Below are 10,737 nucleotides of genomic sequence, written 5' to 3' on the forward strand. Positions count from 1 at the left end.
TTTTTAATTTTGAGACTGGCTCGCACTGTGGTAGCCCTGGAAATCACCGCTTAGACCAGGCTGGCCTCACAGAGATCTGCCCGCCTCTGCCTCCTGAGTGCGGGGATTAAAGGCGTGTTATGCAAGTAACCTTTGTTTTTAAATTTAATTAATTTATTTATTAGGATAGGACGCATGCATGAATGGCAAATCTGTGGAGGTCAGAGGACCATTTCCTGGAGTCCGTTCTTGCCTACCATCATGTGTGGCCTCAGGCAAAGACCAAATTTAGGTCGGAAAGATTGACCCCTAGGTTGGGAGGGTTGCACAGGGTCCTTTATATCCTGTCCCATCTCCTGCAGCCAGCCACAATTCTGAAGACCTTGGCAAAGATGAGTTAGGGGGCCTTAAAGCTGGGGTTCTGAGGATGTATAGGAGTTCGAAGGAAGCTGGTGAGGCACTCAGCCCTGGTCCTGCCCTCACTTCTGCCTGTTTCTCCTTCTCCCTAACTTCCATGCAGGGCTAACCCCACTTCTCAACAACCCCCCCCCCCATCACTGCCAACTTCAGGAACACACTTTACTCTTAGAAACGGAGGTTTTTGTTGTTTTTATTTTTTATTTTTTTGGTCCACACGGGGAATTTCACATTATCCGGCAGCACAGGGGCCCGCTGTGGGTCACGTGCAGCACTTTTGGAGGCTGAGGCCCTAGCACAGCTAATCGGGCCTGTGAAGGGACGCATGGGGAACTGAGACCTTCAAAATCCAGAGGAGTGAGGGAGGGCTGCAGGTGTTGGGGTCACATCTGTTTTGCCTCAGTTTCCCCACTGGGCACAGGAGGGTAAAGTCTGACAGTCTTGGGAAAGCAAATTTAGTCCCTCGGGAATACCTGCAGTATCTTAAAGCCCAGTGTACCCCAATACTTTTGGGTGAAAACCCCCACAAAACCCCATGTTTTTCTTCCATTGAAACTTTCTGCAATTTCCGTGGGCTCACAAACCACAAACTGATATGAAAGAGATGAAAGAACCGGAGGCTCTTTGGGCCCAGCCTCTCCCACAGCCCACTGGGAAATGCACAGGCTCTCTGTCCCACCAAGGACACCTGGGGAAGGAAGCAGAGTACGGTGGGTGAGGAAGGAGCATAGATAGCACTGACCTGCCATCCCAGCCCTCCCTCGGGAAGCTGAGGCAGGAGGATTGCAGTGAGTTCCAGGCCAGAGAGAGATACAAAGAGATGACCAGTTTCAAAACACAATGAAAGCCCCCAAACCCACACCGGGGTGTGGACGGGGAACGGGCACCCTGGGTGTTCAGTAGCCGGTTTCCTCCTGGCAGTAGGCCAGGTACTCAGGGGCCTCGCCTTGGCCGTCACCCCCCGCAGGAGCCCCATCAGCCGCAGAGCCCTGTGGGCAATACTTGGGGTCATATATCTGCCGGCCCAGTCCGAAGACCTGGCCGCTCTGGTTGGCGCCCTGCGTGTAGCCCATCTGCAGGGACATGGAAGAGTTGTCGCACTTGTCGGTGCCCAGCTTGGTGTCGTAGATGTGTCTCCGTGTCCCTGGGGCCGTCATGCCCACCTGGAGATGGGAGAGAGGGCATCAGGGCAGAGAGGCAAGCGGGGCTCAGAAGAAGAGCAATCAATTCCCTCAGAAGACTCCTTGCAGTTTTCTACAGGGCTCCAAAGCTTAGACAAAAAGCTTTTGTTTTATTAAAGACTTGATCTTGGGCTGGGGAGGTGGCTAGTGGTTAAGAGCACTGACTGCTGTTCCAGAGGCCCTGAGTTCAGATCCCGGCAACCACATGGTGGCTCACAGCCATCTGTAATGGGATCTGATGCCCTCTTCTGGTGTCTGAAGACAGCTACAGTGTACTCATATAAATAAAAATAAATAAATCTTAAAAAGAAAAAAAAAGACTTAGTGGGGCGGTGGTGGCGCACGCCTTTAATCCCAGCACTTGGGAAACAGAGACAGGCGGATTTCTGAGTTCAAGGCCAGCCTGGTCTACAGAGTGAGTTCCAGGATAGCCAGGGCTACACAGAGAAACCCTGTCTCGGAGGAAAAAAAAAAAAGACTTAGTCTGATGTAGCACAGGCTAGCCTCAAACTCATGATGCAGTTGAGGATGGCTCTGAACTCTTGATCCTCTTCTACTTTTTTTTTAAAAGATTTATTTATTATTATATGTAAGAACACTGCAGCTGTCTTCAGACACACCAGAAGAGGGCATCAGATCTCATCGTGGATGGTTGTGAGCCACCATGTAGTTGCTGGGATTTGAACTCAGGACCTTCGGAAGAGCAGTCGGTGCTCTTAACTGCTGAACCATCTCTCCAGCCCCCTGTTCTACTTTTTGAGGATGAATGTGTGCGTGCCCAGTTTATGCCCTGCTGAGGCAGGAGGGCTGCCGAGAGCTCCAGGCTACCCTAGGCTACATCATCAGGCTCTGTGTCAAACCCAGCCCTCTGCATAAAAGTAAAATAAAATATAATTTTTGCCCACTTCTAAACACCAATGTCCCACTACCTCCTTGAGAGCTAGAGAACTCCTCCACCAGAAGCAGTCATCCCCAAAACCTCAGGGATACATCCATTCAACTTAACAAACAGGTTAGAGTATCAGATAGAGGGGTGGGCATTTAGGGGAAACTGAGGCACAGAGTAGGGCTGTCATTTCTACAAGCACGCACAGTAAGGAAGAGCCAGAGTTGAGGCTAGCATCCCCTAGGGCTGAGGTGGAGTCCCAGGCTGGTGCTGGGGCGGGGCCCACCTGGCTGGCACACTTGTTGGTACCCATCTGGAGGCTGATGGTGCAGTGGTCCATGGGAGGCAGGATGTGGTTCTTGGGGTCATAGAGATGCCTTCTGGTCCCGTAGGCTGTCATGCCGGACTGGCTGGCACACTTGTTGGTGCCCATCTGCAGGGGGCAAGGTGGGTTAGGGTGCTGCCTCGGGACTCCAAACCTTCCCTGGAGTTCAAGGGGTCAGGGCCCTGCCCAGGCTAGGACTGACCTGCAGCCCAATGACGCACTGGCCGGCCTTCATGGTGGCGTCGTCAAAGTTTCTCTCCTGTTTCTCCGAATATTTGACCCCGATGTCCACCCCACTCTGCAGTCCTTTGGTCTTGGCCTGGATGGGGGGGGGGGTTAGGGGAGCCGTCAGTGGATACAAGCCCCACCTCAGGTGTCTGGCCCTGTCCTCGAACCTCCAACTCTACTATAGGGACTTCCGCACTGCTTCCTTCACAGCCCACACTTCCCCTCAGTGTAGGCGCAGGTCTCACCCACCTCCTCAATTTCTTGTTGAAAGCTGGTAGATTCTACACAGCAGATTCTCCCTCCTCCCTCCTCCCCATCAGGCAGAGTGACTTTTGGGGGCGGGGTTGAGACAGGGTTTCTCTGTGTAGCCCTGCCTGTCCTGGAACGCACTCTGTAGACCAGGCTGGCCTTGAACTCAGAGATCCGCCTCCTCTGCGTCCCCAGTGCTGGGATTACAGGCGTGGCCACCACGGCCGCTCAGACCTTACCTTTCCGGCCAGCGCCAGCAGAGACACTTGAACCTGAGTCATGTTCCCGCTCTCGAACAGGTCGTTGGCTTCAAACAGGTCCACGGGGTTCATGCCGTAGCTGACCATGCCCTTGATGAAGTTGGAGAGGTTTTCTAGCTGGTGCCAGTTCTGCATAGAGCGGTTGATTTTGGGAACGGAGCCTGGCTGCAACTTGTTCATGAGTCTGGGAAGAGAAGACCCTGACCTCAGCAAGCTCGTGCGTTTCCAGGAAACCTCAATGCTCCACCCAGCCTCAGTTTCCCTTTACCCATCGCACAGCAACACTACTGCTGGACGCTGGGAATGTAATCTTAAACCGTGGAGTTTTGGGGAAATCTGAGAATTTTGAATATAATTTTTTTCATGTGCACAATTGTGGAATATCCAAACGAGTGCATAGCACGCAGGATGGGGAATTATCCACTGAGGCAGGGAAGGGAAGCCTCGGGTAGCGGCGCCAAGAGAACGCAAGACAGCAACGAAACATCAGACCCGGACAGAGAAACGACTAGAAACCAAGCAGAGCGGCAAGAAAAGGCAAGGAGGAGCCGACCTGGGGGCTCAAGGGTTAAGGGCGTTGGCTGCAGCGCCAGGGGACTGCGGCGCCCTCCTCTGGCCTCTGAAGCAATTACGCTCATGTGCACATAGACGGGAGGGTGGGTACACAACGCACAAATAAAAATGAAGTAGACCCCAAATAATAAAATAAAAAAAGGCAACACGGTGAGCAAAGACAATGAAAAACAAAAGAGAGACCATGGACTAAGGCAAGAAAAAGAAAAAACCCCAGAAACATAGAACATAAACATACAGCAGCCATGCATGGAGAGGCGACGACGAACACTCACGTGCATAGGATGACCCCATCTTTCAGACCCTTCTGGAAGTCGGGGCCAATGGAGAGGCCCGTGAGCCCCTCTATCCAGCTTCGGAGTTCGGCTTCCTTCTGGGGGTCGTATTTGGACAGGAGCTGGAGGAGCAAAGGGCTAGGGCTGAGGAGGGCGTGGCCTCGGGATGAGGTCAGAGACCGCACCCCGGGCTGGAAGGTGGGGAAGCCCAGGCTGCGGGCCCCCTCCCGCCGCCACCTCCCGGGAGCAGGGAGGTCACCTCGGGTGCCCGGGTGGAACCAGCGCCCTGTGCACGGACACCAACTGAGCAGTCAGCCCGGCCTCCAGCCGCCCGGGCTCCCACGCCCAGGGCTTCGCGGCAGAGGACGGCGCCCGACCTCCCCAGGAGGCCTGGCCGGACCCGCTCACTCCCCACGGGCGCCCATTTCCCGCCTGCTGTAGCTCCCCGTGCTCCCCAGGCGTGCTCCCTCATGTTCTCGCAGCAGCAGGGACGCTGCGCGCGTGAGCCCAGTGAAGATACCGCCGCTCTCCAGGCCTCAGTTTCCCCATCCCTTTCTCTTCTTGCTTTTTTATTTATTTATTTTTTTTATTTTTTGAGCCAGGGATTCTCTGCCTCGCCGTCCTGGAACTCAGTCACTCAGGGATTCCAGGACAGCAGCCTTTATCTTTTTTTTTTCATTTTTTAATTTTTCACTCTATGTGCATTAGTGCTTGGTCTGTGTGACGGCATCAGATGTTGGAGTTGCAGTTGCGAGCTGTCGTGTGGGTGCCCGGAATTGAACCTGGGTCCTTCGGAAGAGCCGTCAGCGCTCTCACCCAGCTCTCCCGTGTCAGCTTCCTTTTCTTATGCGCACAGGTTTGTGTAAGAGTTTGGGGTTAGGATCTCCTTCCCCTTCCTGTCTTTTAAAACACTTTGAAGCGGGACTAGTGCAGGGGTGCAGGGGCAGGGTACTGGGTGCTGGGTGCAGGGGCAGGGTGCTGGGTGCAGGGGCAGCCGGGCCACCCCGTCCCACAGGACGGCACAGGGGCATCAGGGGTCCACGCCCCTAGCCACCGAGGAGAGGGCAGGCCCCGTCCCGCCCACTGCGGCCACCTCCCTCCCCCACGGCCCTTCCTTGCATTCCTGCCCGCTGGCCACAAACTGCAGGAATGCGGTGGCCTCCCGGGTCTAAATCGAGACCAGCTGTTCCCGGGGCCAGGCTCCCCAAGCGGACTGCGCAAGGCCGCACCGGATGTGGACCAGCCAGGGGTAAACTAAGGCAGAAAAGTCCCCGGCTCTCGCCTCCCAGTGGAAGACGCAACCCTTCCGTGACCCCTGCGCCCCCTGTGGTCCAGGCCATCCGCTCCCCAGCTCCGCGGTGGGGATCTGAGGGCGCAGGCGGGGTGGCAGGTGCCCCGTCCTGGCCGCACCCCGCCCCGAAGCTCCATCCTGCGACCTGCGCTCGCCCGCCCTGTGTCTCTGGGGAGCGGAACTGCAGCTTCTGTAGCAGGCCGAGGACAGCGACAGGGTGGCTGGGGTGGGTCGGCCCCGTGTCCCGGGTGGGGCCGGCGGGGGCGGGGCGGGGGCGACGGAGATGGAGATGGAGGGGTCGGACAGGTAGCTTCGGGCGAGCCCAGGCAGGTCGCGGGCTCCGCCTCGGCGGACCATGAAGTTTGCCAGGTGCCAGGTGTGTGTGTGTGTGTGTGTGAGTGTGTGTGTGTGTGTGTGTGTGTGTGTGAGTCCTGGATGGGGGCCACACCCTGTTAAAGTCACCGGCCCCGCCCCCTTCCCCATCCCCAACTTAAACGACTACATGATGGGGCGCTCAGGCCCCCGGCCCGCTCCGGGTTTGACCCACGTCCTTCGAGGGGCGCAGCGCGGGAAGCCCGGAGGCGCGGGTGGAGGCGACACCGGGATGCGGGGGAAACCGGGTCCCCAGCCTCGCAGCCGCGCCCCAGACCCTGCGCACCGATGCCCGGGTAAAGCAAGGCCCCAGCCGCGCGTTCGAGGCCCCGCGCCCACTCACCCGGTTCTTGACCTCGGCCGAGAGCCCGTAGGACGGGCCCTTGTTGAACTGCGTGGAGCTCATGGCGCGGGACGGGACCGGCGGAGGGATCGGCAGTGGGACCGGCGGACGGAGGGAGGGACGGCCCCACGGCCCCACGGGCCGAGCGCCGCCCCCGCCGCCCATTGGCTGGCAGAGCAAATGTCCTTATAAGGCGCGGAGGCGCCGAATTCCTGTGGTCGCGACTTCCTGAGCCCCTCGGCCGAGCGGGAGGGGCGCGGCTCCCTTTGTAGTTCCGGGAAACTGAGGCAGCTTGGGGCGCGGGCCCGACCCAGTCCAGAAGTCAGGTTGCTCCTCCCGTACCGTGATGAGATAGAGAACTGTTGGGTGGGACCCTAAATTCTAAAATCTGGGTAGGAGCCTTGTCTGCGAGCACCAGCATCTCGGTGGAGGGGATGGGGAAAGGCTGGAGTCAGGGCAAGCTTCTCGGAGGAGGGGGCCTCGAGACCTGGGGCACTGACGGATGAGTAGGAGTTTCCCAGCCTAAAAACGAAAAGGCTTTCTGATAGAATACGAAGGGCAAACCATGGAGGGTGGGAAGAGGACGTCGATGGCGGGCGGGAGTGGGGTCCCAGAAAGGCTGCCCCGTGAGGGTGGGATGGCCGAGGATGAGGCCCTGAGATGCCCTGCTCTGCAGTGGGGTTTCCGTAAGTGCATCGCATCTGTAGATGGATCAACGATCGATCCAGACCTGGGCGGCTGAGCCTCCAGCATCCGGAGTTCAAGGTCACTCTTAGCTACAGACAAGAGTTCCGGGTCAGCCTGGGCTACAGGAGACCCTACCTCAAACAGACGCAGGGAAACAATCGGTTCTCTGCGGCTGATCCCTGGGCAGCCCGGGCCCTGCCCCACCCACGGGACGGTGCAGGCCTGGACGCCTTAGCGAGGGCGGGCGGGCATCGGAAGGTGGCTTTCTTCCCACCTCTGGCTTTCTGTGGTGTAGATAAATCCTTCCTCCCGGGGCCTGCCGGGGTTTTCCGAGTTTGTGCAGTGAAACCCTGGAGTCCAGCCAGTCCCCTGCCGTAGACTGTGCGGGCTCCTGTGGCCGGGCGGGAAGCCCCGGTGTCAGGACTCTGAAGTCCTTTTTGGAACAGTTAAAGAAAGCTCTGCAATCCCAGCACCTGGGAGGCAGAGGCAGACGGATCTCTGAGTTCGAGGCTAGCCTGGTCTACAGCGTGAGCTCCAGGACAGCCAGGGCTACACAGAGAAACCCTGTCTGGGGGGGGGGGGGGAAGAGTGCCATTTGTTGGCCATCCTGGACCAGGAGGCTGAGAGGACTGGCGATCTCTCTCAGTGTCCTTGTTTTCCCCACCAGCATCCGCCATGTTACTTCTCCCTTCCCTGAGCTCCGCTGAGTCTCCAGGATCCTTTGTCTTGGGGCAGACCTTATTTGGAAGTGAATTTAGTGGGACACACCTGTGGTCCCAGCATTCAGGAGGCTGGGGCAGGAGGAACACTTATAGTTTAGGCCAGCCTGGGCTACATAGCCAGACCCATCTCAAAAGATAAAGAAGGAAGGCATGGTGGTGTACTTAGAAAGCCACGGATGGAGGATCTGTGTGAGTTTGAGGCCAACCTGGTCTACATAGCAAGATTCAGATCCGTCTGTAAACAATCAAACACACAAAAAGAAAGACAGAAACAAATAAAAAAAAAGGAAATATGTATTGTGACATTTTTGGAATTTTGGTTTCTTTAAAAAAATACAGAAAAATTAGAATGTGCTTTTGTTTTGATGCCGGCTGTTGGGATGTGGGCTGCATCGGACTGCAGCAGCTGATGGTGATTCGCCTCGTGCTCTAGCAGAGCCGTGGTTTTGCCAGTTGTAGATAGTTTCTGTGACTGTGCAATGTTTGGAATTCTGGGAACTTTTCAGAGGGTACATACATGCTGGGCCCCGAGAGGCGGGGCTGGTGGTTGGTGTTCGTTGTGCTCAAAACAAACAAAAGCAAAGAAGTTAGATTCGGGGATCTCTCTCTCTGTCTCTCACTCTCTCTCTCTCTCCTCTCTTTCTTTCTCTTCTATCTTGTTATAGGGGATGAAATGGGGTGGGGTGGGGATAAAGGGTGGGAGAAAGAAGAACCCACAAGGCAGTGAAGAGCGTCTACAAGTAGGTTTGTTATAGGTGTGATGGATTCAGACGAGGTTGTGCTGGAGCAGAGTGGGTCCTCTTGCAATGACTGAGACATAAAAGCCAAAAAGGGGCAGGAATGGTGGCACACATCCATCGCCCCAGTACTGGGAAGGTGGAAGTAGGGTTAGGAATCAAAGGTTGTTCTTGGCTAGAGGTGAGTTTGAGGCTAGCCTGGGCTATGTGAGACCTTGTCACAAGATGAAACAGAACAGCTAAGGGTAGGGGTAGAAGCCGGGCGGCGGTGGCACACGCCTGTAATGCCAGCACTCTGGAAGGCAGAGGCAGGCGGATTTCTGAGTTCAAGGCCAGCCTGGTCTACAGCGTGAGCTCCAGGACAGCCAGGGCTACACAGAGAAACCCTGTCTTGAAAAAAACCAAATCCAAAAGAGAGAGCGAGCGCGCGAGCCCCTGTCAGAGCGGCCATGCTGGGCGGGGTCCTCAGCAGGCTTAGCACGGTGACTGGGGGCGTCCAGGCCTCTGTGTTGAGCCCTGAGACAGCAGCTGCAGGTGCCACACCCAGGTCCCTGGAGAGAGCAGCGAGCAGTGCTCTAACCACTGAGCCATCGCCCCGGCCACCGTCCCCGCCTCCTCTCTCCTCTCCCTGTGGCGCCCCTCACCCACCGCACGCACGGGGCTCACCCACCGCACGCACGGGGCTCACCCACCGCACGCACGGGGCTCACCCACCGCATGCACGGGGCTCACCCACCGCATGCACGGGGCTCACAGCCCCTTCTGCGCCCGCAGCTCCAGGGCACCCGCCGCCCCCGTGTGGCCGCCGTAGACACTGCAGGCCCCGCACTCGCCGAGACCGCGTAAAACTGTGCAGCTTCCCCCATTTTCTTAGCAGGGCTGAGATTCGGATAAACGCGGCGCGTGCCGTGCGTGCAGCCACACCTCTGCGCAGCCACGCCCTCCGCTCCGCCGCTCCCTCGGAGTAACTTTCTGAGCTTCGAAGTGGGTGGGGAACGAATGAGGCCAACACTCCGTGCTGTGTGAGCGCCTCGCGGCCAAACCCGCCGCTGCCGCCGATCCCAGGAACAGAACCGCAGACGCGCGGAGCCCAGGTCCGGATTTCTAGCGGCTTAGCGAGTTAAACTCCGTCCGGAGACCACAGATGAACGGAATTTAAAATTCCCGGTAGCCGGGCGGCGGCGGCTCTCCGCGAGTTCGAGGCCAGCCTGGTCTACGGCGTGAGTTCCAGGACAGCCAGGGCTACATGGAAGTGTTGAAAATCAGACAAAAATCCTCCTTCCCGGGTTCCCTGCGGGACACTAAGTGTTTATCAGTCCTCCCTCGACTCCAGGCTCCCAGATGAGTTAATATTTGCAAAGTCCGCTTGGGGCCTTGGGGCGGCTGCTGTGGGAGTGTCCGGTGTGGGTGTGGCGGCCACGCCTGTGAGATCACCTCTGGGAAGGCAGGGGAAGGAGGATCCCCGGGACGATCAGGCCAGCCTGGTCTACACAACAATTCCGGGACAGCTAGGGAACAAGGCAACACCACAAACTCTAAAAGTGCAAACAGTAAACCGCAGCCCCCAGTGAGCCGCGCGGCTGAAGTGTGGGCCGCACTGCTTCCCCACGAGGTTCGCTGCTCGGGCGGCCTGGGCTTTGTGTTTTCTAACAAGGGACGAGCGTGTTCCATTAGCCTCAAGACTGGTGCGAGTATTAGGTGCCTGCTGTATGCAGGGTGTCGGTGACTCTCTGGGGATCGGAAAGCTGGGGGGAGGGGCTCCCTGCGCCCCGCCCCGCCCCGCCCCGCCCCCGGGCCGCTCGACGAAAGCCCTCCTTCAGCAAGACTGCGCGGGATGTGGCGGAGAGGCGACTTCAAAGGGTCGGTTGCGTTATTTCGAAATGAGACAAAATATGGAACGCTTCACGAATTTGCGCGTCATCCTTGATTCGCAGGGGCCATGCTAATCTTCTCTGTATCGTTCCAATTTTAGTATATGTGCTGCCGAAGCAAGCACGAACCTTGTTGGGTTCCCTCAGATATTTAAAGCCAAAAGAGCAAATTACTTTACACATAGGGTGTCACGATTTTGGGGAGGGGGTTATTAAAAGGGATACCTTTATATGTCAAAAAGAAAGGCCACCATTTGTAACAACGTTCAGAATAATTAATTATGCGTGTAAAAGCTCACCTATTAATTAATATAGCCGTTTGGGAGAATCTTGCACCGGCG

The 10,737-nt window shown here is 57.0% G+C and overlaps 1 protein-coding gene and 1 non-coding gene across 2 annotated transcripts; both read right to left on the bottom strand.

The window, feature by feature from the left end:
- Positions 1-572: 572 nt before the first annotated feature.
- On the bottom strand, positions 573-6,519 carry Cnn2 (calponin 2). Its single transcript, XM_052165224.1, has 6 exons — positions 6,380-6,519; positions 4,374-4,495; positions 3,505-3,709; positions 2,991-3,107; positions 2,750-2,896; positions 573-1,559 (listed from the first exon to the last, which is right to left on the bottom strand). The coding sequence occupies exons 1-6, from the start codon at positions 6,440-6,442 to the stop codon at positions 1,293-1,295; spliced, it is 921 nt and encodes a 306-aa protein (XP_052021184.1). The 5' UTR covers positions 6,443-6,519; the 3' UTR covers positions 573-1,292.
- Positions 6,520-10,411: 3,892 nt separating this feature from the next.
- Positions 10,412-10,521, bottom strand: LOC127671374 (U6 spliceosomal RNA). Its single transcript, XR_007974735.1, has one exon. It is a non-coding gene; the product is annotated as a U6 spliceosomal RNA (small nuclear RNA).
- Between the last annotated feature and the right edge of the window lie 216 nt (positions 10,522-10,737).

Source organism: Apodemus sylvaticus, chromosome 20, assembly GCF_947179515.1.
Source record: "Apodemus sylvaticus chromosome 20, mApoSyl1.1, whole genome shotgun sequence".
NCBI classification, from domain to species: domain Eukaryota; kingdom Metazoa; phylum Chordata; class Mammalia; order Rodentia; family Muridae; genus Apodemus; species Apodemus sylvaticus.